General features: G+C 38.1%; 1 protein-coding gene across 12 annotated transcripts in view; it reads left to right on the top strand.

The window, feature by feature from the left end:
• The window catches only part of SPAG9 (sperm associated antigen 9), a 145,888-nt gene that overhangs the window by 65,286 nt on the left and 59,044 nt on the right, over window positions 1-21,558 (top strand). For 7 of the 12 annotated variants that reach the window (XM_038547721.1, XM_038547720.1, XM_038547718.1 and 4 more), the window contains one exon: window positions 2,941-3,091. In XM_038547721.1, the coding sequence (XP_038403649.1) occupies window positions 2,941-3,091 (151 nt within the window). Of the gene's footprint in view, window positions 1-2,940; window positions 3,092-13,966; window positions 14,009-21,558 lie in introns of all 12 variants that reach the window. The other 5 variants (XM_038547719.1, XM_038547716.1, XM_038547717.1 and 2 more) reach the window with 1 other exon arrangement.

Raw genomic sequence — 21,558 nt, 5'->3', positions numbered from 1 at the left:
CCATATCTGTGGATTCCTGGTGCTTAATTTCTCTGAGCCTCACTTTTCCTAATCTGAAAACTGGGGAAATAATCCCTGTTTCCTTATGAGAATTGAATGAGATAATGTAAACAAACCATCCTTCTTAGTGCTTGCCAAATGGTGAATGTTGAACAATCTTTTTAAAATTTTATTAATGGTTATTTGTTTTAAATGTCTATATTGCCAAGAAGCTGTTTCAAAAGTAATTGGGAATTTATTTATACACAGGTTACATTTAAATAACCAATTAAAAATTGAATATATGGAACTAAGACAGTGTTTAAAAGAATATACCAAGGATTCTGGTAGTTGAAGATGGCATTGTTTCTAGACAGTGGCCTCATATTGGAACATACTGAAACCACTGGTGTTTAAACCTGTTACTTGATGTTTTTCCAAATGTATCCCATTCTTTGTTTTTTTTTCTGTGAGTTTCACTGAAGTATTTACATTTAATATGTAGAGTACTAAACATGCATACCAATAGACTTTAGGACTAAACGTTCAACTTTCAGGGTTTCTTTTTAAAAGTAGGATTTCTAATTGATTTGTGTAATTACACGTCTTCCCTCTCCTCAACTCTCATGAAACATCATTAAATAAGGAGAGAAGACATGTATGTATTAATATTTTTTTCCAGAGTTGAAACAGTGTGACCCAAAGCACCAGCACCTTCTTGATAGTCTCTGGAAAACAACAACAACAACAACAAAAAAACTCTCCCTATAGAGCAGTTTCTAAATGATTAATAAAAACAATATAAAGAGGTGTGAATCCTCCTTGTATTTTGGATAAAGCAGGCTCATTTAACAAGAGTGGAAAAGCAAAACTTGGCTTCGTGGCAGACTGTTTCCTCCAGTAGTTTTAATAATTTTCCTGTATTTGATATGTGTGAAAATGAATGGATGTTGTGTCTGTCATTCATATAGGAAGATAATTCTAATGACTGGCCTGTGTTTTGATTTCTGTTAGCAGTGTGATGGATTTGCGTGACATTCGTATTATCTTTCTGCTTGTCTTTGCTTTTTGGGTTAGAGAGCTTTCCATTAAACTATCCCATTAAATTCATTCCCTTTTGCTTAAGTTATTAAGAAATGTTAAAAATAAGTAAGTCATTTAGTAGCTCTTAGACCCTTAGATTTTTGGTTCCCAAATACACCTCCCCCCCAACTGAGGGATAAACATCAGGCAACAACTTTTTATTTTGTCAAGTATGAACATTAAAACAAAATTTGTTTTCTAATCATTGTCACCATCATTTGACGAAAGAAAGGAATTTTAAAATCAGAGAAGCAGAAAAGATGAAGAGAAAGGTCTGTCATTCTCAGGAAAGAACAGGTTCTAGGATATATGGAAATGTGTATGTGTACAATATGGCCTATATTATCCAGTAAGGATGTAATAAATAATGTCTTTTTTCACTGTAGACTTAGGAAAACTTTATTGCTGAGCCAGCATTGGGGAATAATTGGTCTAAATAGAATAGCTGAGTAGTTACTTTAATTTTTGTCTTTTGGTTGTTCTAGAAGTTCGTAGACACAAACTTAAATTTGTTATTAAAATCTAGCCTTCTGTTATGATTTTCCCAAATCAAATAGGTAAAGTACCCCAAGTGTAAAGAAATGATGAATAATTAACTATTAGAGAAAAGTCCTGTTTTATTTCATTGTGCATACATACCTTTAACTGAATGCAATCTCTCAGTCCTTTTCCTTCACCTAATCTTTAAGAAGGTCTCTGACAGTTTTACTAATCCTTCTGATTGTAGTGAAGAATAGAAAAGCATATCCTTTGTGTTAAGTGAGGGCACATTTCAGGTGGCTTAAGTTTCTTGTTATAAAAATGAGCTTACAGGGTAAAAGACTTACTTAGTAAAACTGAACATTTTTCCCACTTTATTTATAACCTCAGTGTGTTTCTATTCTAATTTACATTCTTACCCCCTAGAGGTAGCAGTTCCAGGAGGCCCCAGACCTTTAGTGTCTCTTTTCTTGCCAGCTTCTACTTTTTTGGATTAATGACCCAGGACAACCTCTTCCGTAGGCTGGTTTCCACCCCCTAAAAAGCCATTTGATTTTTAATCTACTGTGCATACTGAAGGATATGTTTCTTTCTTTTTTTTTTTTTTTTTAAGGATATGTTTCTTGTTGAAATTCTATTATTATTAAAATCGTAACTCTTGTTCATTGAAATTTCCCACAAAGCATTGGAAACTACAGGTTTTTTTTTTTCTCTCTTTTTTTTTTTTTTTCCTCTTGAAACTACAGTTTTTTATAGAATTTTTTGGCCTCCTTGTTTGGAAAAACTGACAATGGTTTTGTCACATGTACTGTGATGGAAAGGAATGCATATATTTGTTCTGTAGAAAAAAACAGCTATCCTGCTGTTAAGGATTAAAATTCTTTTGAGTTCTTTTTACCACTTAATCGGTGGTCCTGATTTAGATTATACATAGATTTTCCTTTAGGCAGAAAACTTGTACCCTGAAGAGGGTTGGGGAAACAACTAGGTATTGGTTTCGGGATTTGGGAAGTGTAGAAGGAAGGGTGGGATTCACTTCCAAAGGAAGAGGTTGCTAGTTTTCCTTAGGGCTAATGTAAGAGTGAGTGAAAATGTAGTTTTTGTCACTGTGAAACCAGACCACAGACTGCTCCCCGGGGAAGGAACTCATCAGTAACTTAAAACATTTCCTAAACATTAGTTTACTACTTTTCTTAGTTAATTTCTTGGGGCTAATTTGAATTTCTGAGACCGTCCTTTTTTTCCTTTGATGAGTCTACTTGTTTAGATAGGCAGATGGTATTCTTTAAGAGTGATTATTATAAAACAGTGACAGCCCAGGCTTATTATTTATAGTCATGATGAATAAAAATTAAAAGGAATGAATGAATGCTTAATTTTTTCTCCCCTCTTCAATAGAAAAGAACGTCCTATATCATTAGGGATTTTCCCATTACCTGCTGGAGACGGATTGCTTACACCTGACACCCAGAAAGGTGGAGAGACCCCTGGATCAGAGCAATGGAAATTCCAAGAATTAAGTCAACCACGCTCTCATACCAGCCTGAAGGTAAGCTTCATTCTGCTGAAATCTTCAATTTACGTTATATAAGCTTTCTTACCCAAATTGAACTACTAGATTAACTAAAACAAAACAAATGCATTTTATTTGTATACATTTTTATCTTGTAAAACTAATGTCTTTTATTTATTTATTTTTGCCTTTCTTTTAAATTGGAAATGAGCTCTTCCCAAAGAGTTTTTTTTACTATTTTTTCAAGTTATATAGGAAAACAAAGTCAAGCATTGTTATAATCTTGACTTGTTATAATCTTGTCATTAGTATACTAATGACATGATTAATCAAAATTTCTATTTGATATAGGCTATTTTGATATTTATTTGATCATACAAATTTTAGGTGGGGTAACTAGTGATCTTAATGATGTTTTTTTAGAATTGAAAATCATTGGTACTGGAAACCCTTGGTTCACTCTTGAAGTTTCATAATTTTGTAAGGCTTTTTTTTTTTTTTTTTAAAGATTTTCTTCCTCAAAACCCTTCATAAAGCAATGTCCAAAAGTGCATTGTGTTTAGCTCAAAAGCCCTGACGTTAGTTCATTATAGATTATATTCTTGACCAAGAACATACTGTCAAAGAAATTATAAGTATAATTAATAGTATACTCTAAGAGGGGAGATATGGTAATAGTTCAAAAAATATTTAAAATTGGGGCACCTGGCTGACTCAGTCAGAAGAGCATGCAACTCTTGATCTTGAGGTTGAAAGTTTGAGCCCCATGATGGGTGTGGAGATTACCTAAACAAATAAATAAACTTAAAAAAATTAAAATTATTCTAAATCTTATAAAGTTGATATTTATAAAGAATATTGATTATAAAAGAATTTTGTTATATTATACATTATCATAAAACAAATAGGTCACCTACATTGAATATAGGTAGATTACATTTTATCTCCTTTTCTTGCTTTCTTTTTTCCAAAGTACTTTTATTATGGTCTAAGTGCTTAAAGATAGCTCTTATACTTTTAAAATACTAAGTCATTTACTACTTAATTACTTTGTCTCTTTCTCTCCAATTAGGACATAAAATCCATGTGGTTTACTTATTGCTGTATCCCCAGCACTTAGAAAAGTGCCTAGCACAGAGTAGCCACTCAGAATATGTTTGTTGAATGAACTATTTGTTTTAGATGTTAGGAAGACTTTTTTGGAATAAAGTACACTCAGCTCTGGTAGAGGCATTTAGAATCATTTCATTGACCTTTGAAATGTGCTCAGAACAGTAAGCAATCAATATTTGATAGCTTTTCTCCCACTGAAAAGTATTTTTAACATTAAGACTGGCCTCACCTTTTCCCCTTCTCTTTTCCTTGTTGCTCAGTTTATTAGAAGCTAATCATGCACCTGCTCAAAGTCAGTCCACAGTGATGCTGCTAGGAAACTCTAATTCTTTACTCCTACTGCCACTCTGGCTTTTTTTTTTTTTTTTTTTTTTTAGCCTGCCTGTAGGTTTACTAGGTCTTTCAAAACACCCGTTCCTCAATTCGCCTACTTACTGTGTCCCTTTCCCAAAACAAAATTAAGTAGGAGGGATACTTTTAGTACATCAAAAATGTATACCATCTGGTTAACTATATTTTAATTATATTCTAAAAAGGAACCTCAAAGAGAAGATTATTATAATTCTCTTGTTGTTTAATCCAGTAACATGCTGTGACAGAACTTTACTGAAAGTTATAAACTGATTAACAGATTATTAATATGGACTTAAGCCAGAGAGGTATTTTTGTTTTGGTTTTGGTTTTGGTATCCTGCTTTAGAGATACTAAAGCAAGTGTTTCCCGGAGAGTTTCTAGAATAAAATCCTGTCTCTGTCTACTGTGTACATGGAGCCACTTAATGAGATAAAGGCTCAACATGTAGAAATTTCTAGGAGCAAAGTGGTACGTTGCAAAATGGCAAAAGTCTGATTTGTAAAGTATGTCTAATAGTTAGAATATGCTTTGTTATTTACCTACGCCTTTATCATAAACCAGATGTCATTCTCTAACTTTATGGAAGGCTAGGAGTTGGGTTTAAGAGTTCACTTATGGAGCCTGTCTCTTGTACCTATTGGTCTTTGTGTCCTTGTGTGACAGGAAGTGGGCTAGGCTTCCTCTGATTTAACGTTTTCTACAACTTCCATTTCTCTGCTGACCTAGCTGTATTTAGGACATGCTTTGCCTTTGTTATGAAAAAATTGAAGGTGAGAATTATAATTAACATTAATTTTACTAGCACAGTTTTCTGTGAAGTAAGGTTAAGGTGAAAATGTTCTGTGAGAAAACCATATGATGGATTATAACCAAGGAAACAGAACTACAGGAAGCTTCATGGCAGAAGAGTGGCAGTAAGGGGATTTGCCAATGATTGTAACATTATGGACCTTCTTTGTTGCTGTATTGCAAATTTCAAACGGTAAGAGAGTTGTAGTCAGTGAGGTATTATTATATCTTCAGGTACTGGAAAATCTTCCAGGAATGAAGCATCTAGAAAAATGAACAAGTTGTCTTTTTTTTTTTTTTTGTATTTTTTAATTAACTTTTTAAAAAGATTTTATTTATTCGCGCGCGCGCGCGCGCGCGCACACGAGAGAGAAAGAGAGAGAGAGAGAGAGGCAGAGACACAGGCAGAAGGAGAAGCAGGCCCCATGCAGGGAGCCTGATGCGGGACTCGATCCCGGGTCCCCAGGATCAGGCCCCAGGCTGAAGGCGGTGGTAAACCTGTGAGCCACCTGAGCTGCCTTTATTAATTTTTTTAAACATTTTTATTTATTCATGAGAGACACACAGAGATAGGCCAAGACATAGGCAGAAGGAGAAGCAGGTTCCCTGCAGGGAGTCTGATGCAGGGCTGGATCCCAGGACCTCGGGATCATGACCAGAGCTGAGGGCAGACACTAAACCACCCAGCCACCCAGGCGCCCCACAAGTTGTCTTTAAAAAGAAGTGTGTATACATATTATTCCTCATATTCTTGTGGGGAAGATCAACAAATAAGTAAACAAATAAATGATGTAATAGATTTCAAGTATTTTTTTTTTATTTATTTTTATTTTTTTTAAATTTTTTTTTTAATTTTGATTTATTTATGATAGTCACACACAGAGAGAGAGAGAGGCAGAGACACAGGCAGAGGGAGAAGCAGGCTCCATGCACTGGGAGCCTGACGTGGGATTCGATCCCGGGTCTCCAGGATCACGCCCTGGGCCAAAGGCAGGCGCTAAACCGCTGCACCACCCAGGGATCCCAAGTATTTTTTTTTTAAAGATTTTATTTATTTATTCACGAGAGACACAGAGAGAGAGAGAGGCAGAGACACAGGTAGAGGGAGAAGCAGTAGTAGATTGAGACCCAGATCGAGTGGACTCGATTTTGGGACTCCCAAGATCATGCCCTGGAACAAAGGCAGGCGCCCAACCGTTGAGCCACACAGGCTTCCCTAGATTTCAAGTGTTATGATGGACGGCGTGTGTGTGTGTGTGCGCGCGCGCGCGCGAGAATGTGTGTGTGAGATGCACTGTTTCAAAAAAGCAAGATTAGGAGCTAAACAGTAAATAGGGATGGATGTTTACTTTAGAGTGGCAAAGGAAGTCCTTTTAGGGGTGATTTGCACCCTGCATGCATGGTTGATGACATAGCACCTGTAAAGGCTCTGTGGTGGGGACAAACTAGAACATTTGAGGAATGGTTGTTGTTACACCTCTCCTTTGAGATTTTTAGACTACTAAAACTACTGTGCTGACATGCCTTTTTCTCAGGATTACCCTCTAAATATAATGGGAAATTCTCATTCCTACCCTACCTTGTAGCAGCATTTGACACATTTGAATACTTACTGCTTCTTGAAATACTTTTCTTCACTTTGCTTCCAGGACACCCATCCCCCTTGTGGCTCCTGGACTTCTAAGTCATAGTTCCATGGAGCTTAAAGTTAAGCCCCCCCCTCTCTACATAATCTGAGTAACTCAAGTTCCATGTCTGTAAATGCGCTCCATACATCGATGTTCACAAATTTGAATCTTCCACTCTCATATTCTGAACTCCTCCACACTGCTGCATCCAATTACTTTGTTTTATAGTTTTCCCATATGTATATATTTGTGTTCTGCTTAGGTTACCCCTAGTGGAAACAGTCTTCTTTGAAGGCCAGTCAAAATGCCACAGCTTACATGAAGCCTCATCTGACACCCCTGTTAATGGCCTTCTAGTTTAGAAATCACTAGAAAGCAGAGGAGTTTATATTGCATCATTAACAGAGATTTCTTACTGAGGGTGTTTCTAGTGAAACAGGTAAAAAGCAACTTGTGTTGAATCACCCAAGCTGTTCTGTTAAAAATGTATTATGAAAGTGCTGAAACTGGGAATGAACAAAAAAATGTTAAGGTGGGATTGTTCATCTAACTGAATTATATTCACAAATAAGCTACCAAGAAAGAAGGCATTAGAGAAGAAAAGGCCAAGAATAACCTGAGACAGTCCTTAAGAAGAACAATGAGAATAAGAATTTGCCCTACTAGATATCAAGGCTTACTATAAAGGTGTGATTATTTACATGTTGTAATATTGCATTATCTGCCCTTCCTCTTTCCTTCCTGCACAATTCAGTCCTGAAGCTGCTCTGTAGGGCAAAGCAAGGTTAAGCATCCATAGGGTGAAGTGGGGGTGGGGCTGGTGCAGGTCTATAACCTGAGAAAGGTTTAGAGTATATCCATCTAGGGGTCACCTGGTGTAGAGAGTTAGGGCCCCAGCAGTGTGAAGGACATCCATGCAAAGGGGCAGCCAGGCTTTAGGGTGTCAGATCTTAAACAGGATGATGAGGGCCTCCCCAAGCAAGGGCACTCCAGGCATAGAATGTGAGAGACCGAGCAGGTGAGGAGGGCCGCATCCACATACAGTTGGAATGAGGGGCAGAAGATGTACAGGGAAAGAAGAGCATTGGGTGGAAGTGGCAGAGAAGAGAGATCGTAAAAGATTGTGGCCCTGAAAGTCAAAGGACAAGAGAGCTTTAGAATGGAAGCGGTCGTTAGCAGGGTCAGCTGGTATGGATAAGTCAAACAGGATGAGGATTGAATTTGTCAATTTGTAGATACAGGTTTGAGCAGTCTGAGTTGCAGGACCAGTAATAGGAGTGAACAAGAATCATGAAAGGAGGAACTAGAAAGGGTCAGGACTCCAGACAGGTGGTTGTAATGGCAGGAGGGAAAAGGGTAACTTGAGTTGGCTGGTGGGAGAGGTACTCTTAGAGTGGGAGGCAGTGGGTTGTTTGTGTGCTTAGAAGAGTCCAGTAGAAAGAGGAATTGAAAACAAGGCAGTGAAGAAGATCATTGATGTATCAGAATTGTAGAGGCAGGGCAGGTGGGGAGAGATCACATACCCCAGCTATAGTTAAAATCTACTTTGTTGACGGGACATCTGTTTTTCCTAGCCCTTTGCTATTACAAACAATGCTGTAGTGAATTATACATAATTTTCTACTTGTATTTATGATTCCCATAAGTGGGATTACTGAATCAGAGCATATATTTAAGATTTTGATATATATTGCTAAATTATCCACCCAGAGACGTTCTCTTACCAGTGGTGTTGAAGTTCTTCACTGCTTCACATGTTCAGAGGTCATATAGCCCTTCCTTATGCCCAAATATGGGAAGAGAGAGAATGAAGTGTTTCAAGTATCTTTTAAAGAATCCTATACATTGAATATTGATGCTGTTTTCTAGACCTTTGTATCAGTTTGCCAGCAATTTCACAGATTTCCATCTAGTTTCACATATACGTGTATATATACCTATATGTGTTTACGATCTGGCGCATGCCTAAAGATGTATGTGTGAGTGACTGCATATTGCATATATACCCCTTCCAAATATTTTTTTCTTTGAAGAGTCTTCTGGGTTGGTGATTGTTAGTAAAATATGACTTTTAGAACTGAGAAAAACAATTTCAAGTTGGATGGATACCTACTTGTAAAATTTTAAGAGTTCTTTTAAAATCATATGAATTGAAATACTTTAGTAAAACTGCTGTGAGAAACTCTTATTAGCATGGTTTGGTATGTAAAGCCAGTGGTCAATGTGTGCTGCATTCTTCAGGAGATGTGCTTAGCATACAGAACAGGAAATGGCTAAACAGAGCCAGCATTCTTATTCAGAAGAATTTTCCATCCTCCTCCATTTGTGGTTAACAGTTTAGTTCCTATTTCTTTAATTTTTCCAAATTTGAATTTCTGTAGTAGTTGAACCTTATTCCTGTGTCTTTTGTGATTAAAGGTTCCTATTACAAAATGTGTGTGTAATTAAAAGTTTCTGAGCAGTTAAAGCTCTTAATTTTTTAAACTTTTTATTTTGAGATATTTTCAACCTTAAGAAAAATTGCAAAAACAGTACAGAGAGTTCCTATAATACCCATCACCCATCACCAACAAGTGTTAACTAACCATAATATATACAATTATTAAAACTAAGACAGTTGACATTGGTGCAATATTATTAGCTAAGCTGTAGACGTGTATTTGGATGTTACCAGTTTTTCTACTACTGTCTTCTGTTCAGAATCCAGTCCAGGATCCCACATTGCACTGAGTTATGTGTTCTTGGTGTCTTTCAACATATGACGGTTCCTTAATCTTGGCCTTGAGGCATGAAGAGCATTGGTTAATTATATTGTAAAATGTCCGACATACTGTGCTTCTCTAATGATTTCTCATAATTAGATTGACATTTTGTATTTTTGGCAAGAAGATTGCAGAAACAACATACCTTAGTAGGGATTATTAACCTTGATTGCTTGGTTTAGCTGATGTGTGTTGGGTTTCTCCACCCTGTTAACTGTTTTTCCCCTTATAATTAATAAGGATCTTGGGGTGGGCGCCTGGGTGGCATAGTTGGTTAAGCATCTGACTCTTGGTTTTGGCTCAGGTCAGGATCTCAGGGTCCTGAATTTGAGCCCCACATCAGGCTCTGTGCTCAGCAAAAAGGCTGCTTTAGATTTTCTGATGTTCTCCGTTCCTCTCCCTCTGCCTCTCCCCTCTTGCTCTTGCACACACCTGTGCACTCTCTCTTTAAAATAAATCAGTCTTAAAAAAAAAAAAGGTATCTTGGTGGATATGCTTTGAGACTGTGCAAATATCCTATTTCTCTTTAAATTTTCATCTACTTATTGTAGTTCTGTCACTGGATTTTACGGTTATTACTGTGGTGTTCCAGTGGTTATTTTCTATTTTCTTCATCCATTTTATGTTAACTGGAATTCTTCTGTAAGGATGAGACCTTCCTTCCTTCCTTCCTTCCTTCCTTCCTTCCTTTCCTTCCTTCCTTCCTTCCTTCCTTCCTTCCTTCCTTCCTTCCTTCCTTCCTTCCTTCCTTCTTTGAAGTTATGGACATTTGTTTTATTCTCTAGGTTATCCAATGCTATCGTTTATTTTATTGTGCAAATTGTTCCAGCTTTGGAATTGAGAGCTTTTTAGGTGGACTTCTGTATGCTTTCAACATGCCCCTTACTTTTTGAGTACTTCCTTCCTGGCACTATAAGATGCTCCTGGCTTTTATTCTATGTCTGAGCCCTGGTTCTTGTATTTAGGAACCAAGATCTAGGTACCACATGTGTTTGTTGCTTGAAATGTGATTGCTTCTAGGCTCTTTCTTTGATGCTTATGTTGTATTCTCCATTCATTTATATTATATATTACCCAGGGATCCCCCCTTCTCCTCCTTTCAACTGTTTCTTAGAGATAGGGGAATGGAATTAGTTCTTTCTTAGGGGGAATGGAATTAGTTCTTAATGGAATTATTTACAGTGAGGTTTTTTCTTTTTGACATATTTACTGGATTGTATGTTGACCAAGATGCTACTGTATGTTGAGAATGAACATTGGTAAAAATCTAAATAATACAATTTGAAAATCATGGTTTTTACAGCTCATATTTCAAAGGTGGCTTCTTTTCAAGTAATTTGCTCAGAAGTATTTATTATTCTTATTGATATTTAATATTTAAGCTAGCTTTTAGAGTAAGAAAAATAACTTTAATAATTTCCTGTTAAAGACAAATTACCTGCTTTTTGCATTAAAAAATATCTGAGTGGGCAGCCCAGGTGGCCCAGCGGTTTAGTGCCACCTTCAGCCCAGGGTGTGATCCTGGAGAACCAGAACCGCGTCAGGCTCCCTGCATGGAGCCTGCTTCTCCCTCTGCCTGTGTCTCTGCCGCTCTCTGTCTTTGTGCGTGTGTGTGTCTCTCATGAATGAATGAATGAATAAAATATGAGTGCCCACTATGCCAGAAACTAGAAATGCTATTTACAGTATTCTAGGAGTCCAAATATTTTATAAAACAGGGTTAAAAAACTTTTAACTGTTAACAGTTTCCTGATTTTTTTTTTTTAAGATTTTATTTATTCATGAGAGACAGAGAGAGAGAGAGGCAGAGACATAGGTAGAGGGAGAAGCAAGCTCCATGCAGGGAGCCAGACATGGGACTCCATCCCAGGTCTCCAGGATCACACCGTGGGCTGAAGGCGGTGCTAAACCGCTGGGCCACTGGGGCTGCCCCCACAGTTTCCTGATTTTAAATAATATTGAAGAATCTAGACTAAAAAGTTTCTCCAGCCCTAAATATTTTCCCCAGGCATTGGTGTATCTGTCCTTCAGACGTTTTTCTTTTACATATGCAAAATAGGTAACACACTCAATATGTTTGTAAGATAAATGGCTATGTGCTCTAAGTATTTTCCTGCTGCTTGCTGGTTTGTTTTTCATGAAAAAATGTGTGTTGGCAGTCTTTCCATTGTTATGTAGAGAGAGTGCCACCCAGTTCCTGCCCCCCACCAGCATTTGATAAATAGTTGATAAGGGTTAAATATAATAATAACCCAGAATCAAAGATCATATAAAAAAAATTGAGAGGCAGTCTGATTTCTATAAAGTGAATCATGCCTTGCTAATCTGTGGCTTTTGAGAGAATTAACAGAGAGCCTACAGCCATATTTTAGGCTTTTCAAAGACTTTGATGAATTTCCAGAACAAGAATATTTAAAGCTTCTGGTTGCTTTGTGTTTAAGAGAAACACTTGTCTTCGGGTTCCTGGGTGGTTCAGTTAGTTAAGCATCTGTCTTCAGATCAGGTTGCGATCTCAGGGTTCAGGGATGGAGCTTGGTGTTGGGCTCTCTACTCAGCAGGGAGCCTGCTTCTCTCTCCCCAACCTCCAGTGCTTATGCTCTCTTTCTGTCAAATCAAATCTTAAAGAAGAAGAAAGAAACACTTGCTCATAGAGGGAAATTTACAGATAGAAAATGAATAAATAGGTATTTTTGTGAAAGAGAATTTCAATATTGGTCACTCTTCAATTATTAGTGATGTCTGTTTCTGAAATGACGGGGTAAAAGGAAGGTACAGTAAACATTTCCAAGTGTACTGGAATATTTGCATGTTAAGTATTCTAGATGATAAAAAAATATTCTAGATGATTAGAATAGATTTGAAAAAGATTTCAGGGCTGTATGAATAGATAAAAGGGCTAAGTATGAGCTGCTTATTGATAAAGTATTAGGTTTGACATGGTGACCCCTGAACTATAATATCTCTTAAACTAGAAGCTTAAAGGTGTTCTTATTTTTTTTATTGTGTGTTTGTGTCTTGTACTTTAAAAAAATTTTTAAAAAATTAAAAAAAATTATATTCAATTAATTAACATACAGTATATTATTAGTTTCAGAGATAGAGTTCAGTGATTCATCAGTCTTATATAACAGGCAGTGCTCATTACATCATGTGCCCTCAATGTCCATCACCCAGTTATCCCATCCCCCATCTCACTCTCCTCTAGCAACCCTCAATTTGTTTTCTATGATTGAGTCTCTTGGGGCACCTGGGTGGCTCAGTGATTGAACATCTGCCTTTGGCTCAGGTCATGATCCCAGATCCTGGGATTGAGTCCTGCATCGGGCTCCCCTCAGGGAGCCTGCTTCTCCCTCTGCCTGTGTCTATGCCTCTCTCTCTCTCTCTCTCTCTCTCTCTCTGTCTCTCATGAATAAATAAATAAAATCTTAAAAAAAAAAAAAGTCTCTTATGGTTTGTCACCCTCTCTTGTTTTATTTTTCCCTCCCTTCCCACATGTTCCTCTGTTTTGTTTCTTTTTGTTTTCTTTTCAGATTTCATTTATTTATTTGACAGAGAGAGAGAAAGAACAAGAGTGAGCCAGCACAAGCAGGGGGAGCCTCAGAGAGAGAGGGAGAAACAAGCTCTCCGCTGAGCAGCGAGTCTTATGTGGGGTTGGATCCCAGGACTCTGGGATCATGACCTGAGCTGAAGGCAGCTGCTTAACCTACTGAGCCACCGAGGCACCCCACTATTTTGTTTCTTAAATTCTACATATGAGGGAAATCATATAATTGTCTTTCTTTGATCAATTTATTTCGCTTAGCATAATATCCTCTGGTTCCATCCATGTCCTTGCAATTGGCAGGTTTGGGGTTTTTTGATGGCTGAGTAATATTCCATTGTGTATATATACTACATCTTTATCTATTCATATGTTGATGGCATCTGGGCTCTTTCCATAATTTGGCTATTGTGGACATTGCTGCTGTAAACATTAGGGTACAGGTGCTTCTTTGGATCACTACATTTGTATCGTTGGTGTAAATACCTAGTAGTACAGTTGCTGGGACATAGGGTAGCTCTATTTTTCGACTTTTTGAGGAAACTGAGGAAAGTGTTTTTAAGTCAAATCAAAATAAAACCCACAAATCCTCATTTTAACATAGTAGATTAGAGAGATCATGTTATCCTGAATGGTAAAACAAGCCAAAGATACTTAGGAATGTGCTAACACCTAATAAATACATGATCTTGTTGTCTCTCGTATAATCTTTCTTTCTTCCCAGGTCAGCAGTAGTCCTGAATCTCTGAAGGCTGTAGAACAGGAGGTGAGAATGGTATTTCAGATCACTTTCCAAAACTAAACAAACACAATTAACTACTGGTTACTTATTCAACTGCTATTCTCAAGACATTAGTGCTCAGTTTGGAAGACTACTGATGTTTTTCACTGAAATATAAGAGAATTATTTCTGTAGTGGTTGCTAGGGCTTTACTGTAATCTATAAATTACTCCTCCCCTAAAGACAGCATTTTAAAATAAAGAAGAGAAATCTAAGTAAATCATATGGAAGTTCAACCTATTTCCATCTACCCAGCTCTAGGTAAGAAACACGCAAATACCCTTGCACAAATTTGCACAAATACTTTCCTCAAGACAGAATGTACATAACTTGTGTGTATCCTGGAGACAGCCCCAGTGTGTCATTGTACTGTAGGCTGCCTCCCTCAATGAACAGATTTCTTCAGCTTTAATCAGAGCATTGTTAGCTTTATTCAGCAAACATCTGTTATGAGCCTTCTTCACGTCAGGCTTGATATGCTGGGCATTGGGATATAAAGACAAGGCTTTTTTCCTACTCGCCAGGTCAGGTCTCCTACCCATCCAGGTCCATGGAAGCACTATAGCTGATCTGTCACAGTGAAACAGTGTCCCCTTTCTTCAGAAATATCTTCAGGGTTAGGACATTCGTACTTCCAGTAATCAGAATTTTCTTAAACCCACAGTATAATTAACTTCTAATTGTGCTTAGGGTTAGGGTTTTCAGTGTTTTTTTGGTCACAGACTCCTTTAGGAATCAGTCATAAAACATCAAGAAAATACATGTACACATAGAATTTTATGATTCTTTTATATCATAGAGCTGTAAATCAAAAGAGCTTAAGAACCACTGCTTTAACATTTTAACTTTGTGGAGAAAGGATTGTAAATATAAAAATTGAAATATAAGGTGATTAAGTGTTATAGTGGGGATACATGGGCCTAGTTTTTATAATTTTGTCTTTACTTTCATTAGGCTTAAAATCTGAATAAAAAAGACACTTATGTAACAATAGCTTGCCCCTTTGTTTATCTTATTTCAGATGAAGGCAGGCAGGCTACTTAGGAAAACATTACACTGGAACATTTCTTTCTTTCCTTCTTTCCAGATCTATCTATCTATCTATCTTTCTTTCTTTCTTTCTTTCTTTCTTTCTTTCTTTCTTTCTTTCTTTCTTTCTTTCTTTCTATTTCTTATTTATTTATTCATTTATTTATTTTATTTACTTACTACTTACAAAGAGAGAGAGAGTGCAAGCATGAGTTCATGCAGGAGTGAGGGGAGGGGTTGAGAGGGAGGAGAGAGAATCTCAAGCAGACCCCTACCATAGAGCTTGATTTCAGGATCTTGAGATCATGACCTGAGCTGAAGTCAAGAGTCAGATGCTGAACCAAGCGCCCCCATTTCTAAGCTGTCCTTAGATAAATTTGTCTTTTATAATTGTAAACTTATGTTATAGTCTCTCAAAACATAAATAGTAACGGCAATGCTGAATAACAACATACATATTCTGTTTAGGACTGAGCACATGAGGGAGGAATTTGATGAATGAAACAACTGAAGATACTTTGTAGAGGTTTATAGACTTTTACCTGGTATCTAAAGCCAGTAAGAAAATGGCACAAGACAGATAGTTTTCACTTTGGTATCTCAAGTGAAGCTAAAAGTAATGACACCTATTTTCTTATTTGTGTGTAGTGAGTACCTACAGAATAAAATTTACCATTTTTTTCTTTTCTTTTTTTATTTATTTGAGAGAAAGTGTGCACATGAATGTAGGGAGTGGCAGAGGTAGAGGGAGAAGCAGGCTTCCTGCTGAGCAGGGACTCCCCCCCCGCCCCCCATCCACCTGGGGCACAATCCCAGAACCCTAAGATCATGACCTGAGCTGAAGGCAGATGTTTAACCTACTGAGCCACCCAGGTGCCCCTAAAATTTACCATCTTAATCATTTTTAAGTGCATAGTTCAGTAATGTTAAGAATATTCACGTTGTGAAGCAGATCTCTAGAACTTTTTCATCTTGCAAACCTAACACTTTGTACCCATGAAACAACTCCCTCTCTCCCCTTCTCCCACCCCAGCAACCACCATTCTACTTTCTTTTCTAAGAGTTTGACTGCTTTAGGTGTTGTGTAAATGGAACCATGGTATTTATCTTTTGTGACTGGCTTATTTCACTCAGCTTTATGTCCTCAAGATTCATATCTGTGGTAGTATGTGTTAGGTTTTCCTCTTTTTAAGGCTGAATAATATTCCATTGTATATATAGACTGCATTTGATACATCCATTCATCCCTTGATGGACATTTGGGTCACTTCTACCTCTAGGCTATTGGGAGTAGTGCTGCTATGAACATGGGTGGAGCAAATTTCTTTCAATTTTTTTTTTTAAGATTCTATTTATTTATTCATGAGACACAGAGAGAGAGGCAGAGACCTAGGCAGCGGGAGAGGCAGGCTCCTTGCGGGGATCCTGATGTGAGACTCGATCCCAGGACCCTGAGATCACGACCCAGGCTAAAGGCAGATGCTCAACCACTGAGCCACCAGGTGCCCTGCTTTCAGTTCTTTTGGATATATACCTAGAGGGGTATTGCTGGATCATATGATAGTTCTATTTTTAGTTTTCTGAGGAAATACCATGTTGTGTTCCAAGCAAGGTGCAACATTTTATAATCTTCTCAGCAGTGTACAAGGGTTCAAATTTCTCCACATCTCATTTCTCCACATCTCAACAACACTTGTTATTTTGTTTGTTTTTGATAGTAGCCATCCTAATGGATGTGAGGTGATGCTGTAGTTTTTATTTGTATTTCTCTGATGATTAGTAATGTTGAGCATTTTTTTGTGCTTGTTTCCTATTCATATAACATTTTTAAAAAGATTTTATGTATTTATTTGTTTGTTTATGAGAGAGACAAAGAGATAGGCAGAGACATAGGCAGAGGGAGAAGCAGGCTCCCTCGAGGGAGCCTGATATGGAACTCAGTCCCAGGACCCCAGGATCATGACCTCACCTGAAAGCAGAGGCACAACCACTGAACCCAGGTTCCCCTGTATAATATTTTTTTTTAAGGATTTTATTTATTTATTCATGAGAGACAGATAGAGAAAGAGAGGCAGAAACACAGACAGAGAAGGAGGCTCCATGCAGGAAGCCTGATGTGGGACTCGAACCGAGAACTCGAGGGGATCCCTGGGTGGCGCAGCGGTTTGGCCCCTGCCTTTGGCCCAGAGCGTGATCCCGGAGACCCGGGATCGAATCCCACATCGGGCTCCCGGTGCATGGAGCCTGCTTCTCCCTCTGCCTGTATCTCTGCCTCTCTCTCTCTCTCTCTCTCTGTGACTATCATAAATAAATAAATAGAGAGAGGGAGAGAGAGAGAGAGAGAGAACTCCAGGATTACACCCTGGGCGGAAGGCAGGTGCCAAACCGCTGAGCCACCCAGGGATCCCCTGTATAACATTTTTGAATGTTCTTTTATTTTTATTTTTATTTTTTTTAAATTTTTATGTATTTATGATAGTTACAGAGAGAGAGAGAGGCAGAGACACACAGGCAGAGAGAGGGAGAAGCAGGCTCCATGCACCGGGAGCCCGATGTGGGATTCGATCCCAGGTCTCCGGGATCACGCCCTGGGCCAAAGGCAGGCGCCAAACCGCTGCGCCACCCAGGGATCCCTGAATGTTCTTTTATCTTTTAATTTTATCTATCCTTTTATCTTTTAATTAATTTTATTTTTAAGAGATTTTATTTATTCATGAGAGATACAAAGAGAGGCAGACACAGGCAGAGGGAGAAGCAGGCTCCATGCAGGGAGCCCAATCCAGGACTTGATTCCAGGACCCCAGGATCATGCCCCGAGGCAAAAGCAGACACCCAACCCCTGAGCCACCCAGGTGTCCCAATTATTTTTAAAAGTAGGCTCTACACCCCACATGGAGCCCAACATGGGGCTTGAACACACAACACTGAGATCTAGATTTGAGCTGAGATCAAGAGTTGGACGCTTAACCAACTGAGCCACCTAGGCACCCTAACACCTACTTTTTAAAGCACAGTTTAATATGCATAGGAAGGCATTCCCCTCTGGTCATAGCACTGGAATCCAAGATCAGTTTCCTGCTTTTTGTGGACATTCTCCAGTGATATGCATAGCCTACAATTTGAGATTTCCTTAATGACTAAAGGGAGGTTGGGGAATAGGTTATAAAAGAAGTACATTTATGAGAAAGAGACTTGACAGGGCGAAGGCACCTACATCAGCATATGTTTGAAGAGGGTATCTTAATGACACCAAGCAATTGAATTGATAGGCCAGGGTTCTTCACATAAAGAGGCAATTGTAGTCAAGACTATTAGCTAAACAGCAGATGTTGTCCAGGATACAGGGAAAGGGAAACCCTCTTGGAATGTTGGTGGGAATGCAAACTAGTGCAGCCAGTGCGGAAAACAGTATGGAGTTTCCTCAAAAAGTTAAAAATAAACTGCCCTTTGATCCAGCAGTTGCACTACTAGGTATTAACTCAAAGAATACAAAATTACTAATTCAAAGGGATACATGCACCCTAGTGTTTATAGCTTGTTATCTACAATAGCCACACTATAGAAACAGCCTATTTCTCTATGAACTGATGAATGGATAAAGATGTGATATGTGTATACAATGGAATATTACTCAGCCATAAAAAAGAATGAAACCTTGCCATTTGCAACAGCATGGATGGAGCTAGAGAATATTATGCTAAGTGAAATAAGTCAGAGGAAGACCTATCATATGACTTAATTCATGTAGAATTTAAGAAACAAATGACCAAAGGCAGTGTGGTGGGGGGAAGCAAGAACTGATAGTTAACATTAAGGAAGTGGGTGGGGGGTAGATTAAATAGGTGATGGGGATTGAGGGGTACATTTAGTGTGATGAGTACCAACTGATGTATAAAAGTATTGAATCACTATATTCTGCACCTGAAACTAGTATTACTACACTGTTAACTGAGTGGAATTTAAATAAACACTTAAAAAAAATTAGCTAAAGCAGTGCTGGTTGGCAAATGACTGGTATAAAATAGGAACTGGAAGTCTCCAGAAGCTACAGACTAAATGTCAAATAATAGCATATAACTCCTCTGAAACTTTATATAGGATAATTTTTATAAATGCTTACAGTTTCCATTTAGGTTCTACTAAGAATTTTCTCTCTTTGTTTAAAGATTATATTTATTTGAGAGAGCAAGAGAGCATGAGCGAAGGGGAAGGGTGAGGAAAGGGAGAAGTAGACTCCCTGCTGAGCAGAGAAGGGGCGGGGGGGGGCTCAATCCCAGGACTCCGGGATCATGAGCTGAGCCTTAATGCTTAACCGACGGAGCCACCTAGGCACCCCATGATTTTTCTTATCTTGTACATTGTATTTTTTTTTTTTTAAGATTTATTTATTCATGAGAGACACAGAAAGAGGCAGAGACATAGGCAGAGGGAGAAGTAGGCTCCCCTCAGGGAGCCCAATGTGGGACTTGATCCTGGATTCTGGGATCACACCCTGAGCCTAAGGCAGCTTAGGCTTAACAGCTGAGCCACCCAGGTGTCCCATTGCACATCTTATCTTATGAGCTTACTGTTGACCAAAAGTGATATACTTTATCTTTTAACAGATTAATATTTAGGCTTGTCTTTCTTCATTCTATCTTGTTGGAGGCATTATTAGTGACAGAATTTCATAATTTCTTCCATAGGAGATACAATACAAGAATACTGTGCTTCCAACCAAACATTGTAGCAGAGACTTTTCCCATGTCAGTGCTTTCCTACTAATCTTAGGAGCTTTATGTCACCACTGCCTGGGAGACCAACAAGAAATGCCTCTTTTGAAAATGGTCCCCTAAAATTGAGAGCTTCTCTCCTTGGCTCTCCCTGAGATCCAGAAGTACAGCCCACACAGTGAGCTATTTTAATGAGTGTAAAATATTTTTATATGGTAAAACTATAAAAGGGAAGTTATAGATAAATAAATCTCATGTTACTTGGATAGTCCATGACAAATTTAAAACATTTTCTTCTAAGCAGATCCTAATTTACCACTTCCTTGTAGCCCCAAACCTTGAGAAGATGGCAGAGTCCTTTTCCTAGTTTAGGTTCAGCTCTCATGCTTACTTTATTTTATACTCCCAGATCCACAAGAATTTGGGGAGGAGGGCTTTTGCCAAACTGCTTATGTTATGAACTCTTTAATTGCTAAGTAATTTTTTTTTTAAGGTAAAAGTAACTAGGCATTGGGGATAGGGTGATTAGGAGGAAGAGGAAATCATTTTTCTACTTTTATTTGAGAGACAAATGACAAGTACAAGATTGACCTCAAAGGACAGCTGGCTGACTCAGTTGGTGTAGCATGGGACTTGATCTCAAGGTCATGAGTTCAAGCCTTACATTGGGCATAGAGCTTATTTTAAGAAAAAAAAAAAAATGGACCTCAAATTATTTTTCAAATAGCTTCAAAGTCATGTCATTTTTTTCAGTATAGATGAACTTGATTTTTTTCCTAGGGCTTTCTGAATCCACAGTCTTGATGAGTTTTAAGTGCTTATCAGGAACCTTAAATGTATTTTATATTTTAAATCTTTAAAAAGTGGGAATTTGAGGTGCCTGGCTGGCTCAGTCAGTAGAATATAATGCTCTTGATTTCATGGTTGTGAGTTTAAGCCCCACATTGGGCATAGCACCTACTAAAAATAAAATAAATAGTGGGAATTCATGTATGTGATAAGCATAAATATGAATTAATCAAGTGGCCACTTTCATTTTTTATTTAGTTTTTAAGATTTATTTATTTGAGCACACTTGAGCAAATGGAGGGGCAGAAGGAGAGAGAGAGAGTAAGGTTGGGAGGGAGAGATAGAAAGAGAGAAGCAGACTCCCCGCTGAGCACAGAGCTGGACACCTGCTGGTCCCACACCCTGACACCATGAGCTGAGCCAAAATGAAGAGCTGGACGCTCAACTGACTGAGTCACCCAGGTGCCCCTTGCCACTTACGGTTTTTTAATAGAGTACACATCAAAACAAGGACTTAAGAGAGGGGTACTCAGGGCATCCTCTAGTTGTCTTCAGTATGGGTCTCTTTGGTTCCACAAATGTGACCATCAGTTTTTTTTAACTCCAAACAAGCTAATTGGCTTGGCTTATGTAAGTTTTATCAGATCTTTCTTATTAGACATCAATCAACAGCTCAGGAAAATAGCAATTTTGTCCTTTAGTTTTAAGAGGGGAGGAAGTGATAGAGAATTGAGCTATTTCTTTGGTTTGTCTTCCTTCCCACTAGAAATCAGCCTGTATTTGAGATGCACAGAATAATTGGCTATCCAATACAGCATGTTTTATCAGCATATTTAGTGTTGTACTTCAGGTGACAGGTAATCAGTTGTCTTAAACACAGACACTAATGAATGGGTAGCTCCCTATATATTAATAGTATCAGTGGTTTTCTCAAAACTTTCTAAGTGAAAGATAATTTCATCTAGCTATACTAATTCAAATTTATTTCTAACTTAATTTACTTTT

Source organism: Canis lupus, chromosome 9 (assembly GCF_011100685.1).
Source record: "Canis lupus familiaris isolate Mischka breed German Shepherd chromosome 9, alternate assembly UU_Cfam_GSD_1.0, whole genome shotgun sequence".
Taxonomy (NCBI): Eukaryota; Metazoa; Chordata; class Mammalia; order Carnivora; family Canidae; genus Canis; species Canis lupus.
The sequence above is the reverse complement of the archived record's forward strand: the minus strand, read 5'-3'. Positions and strand labels throughout refer to the sequence as shown.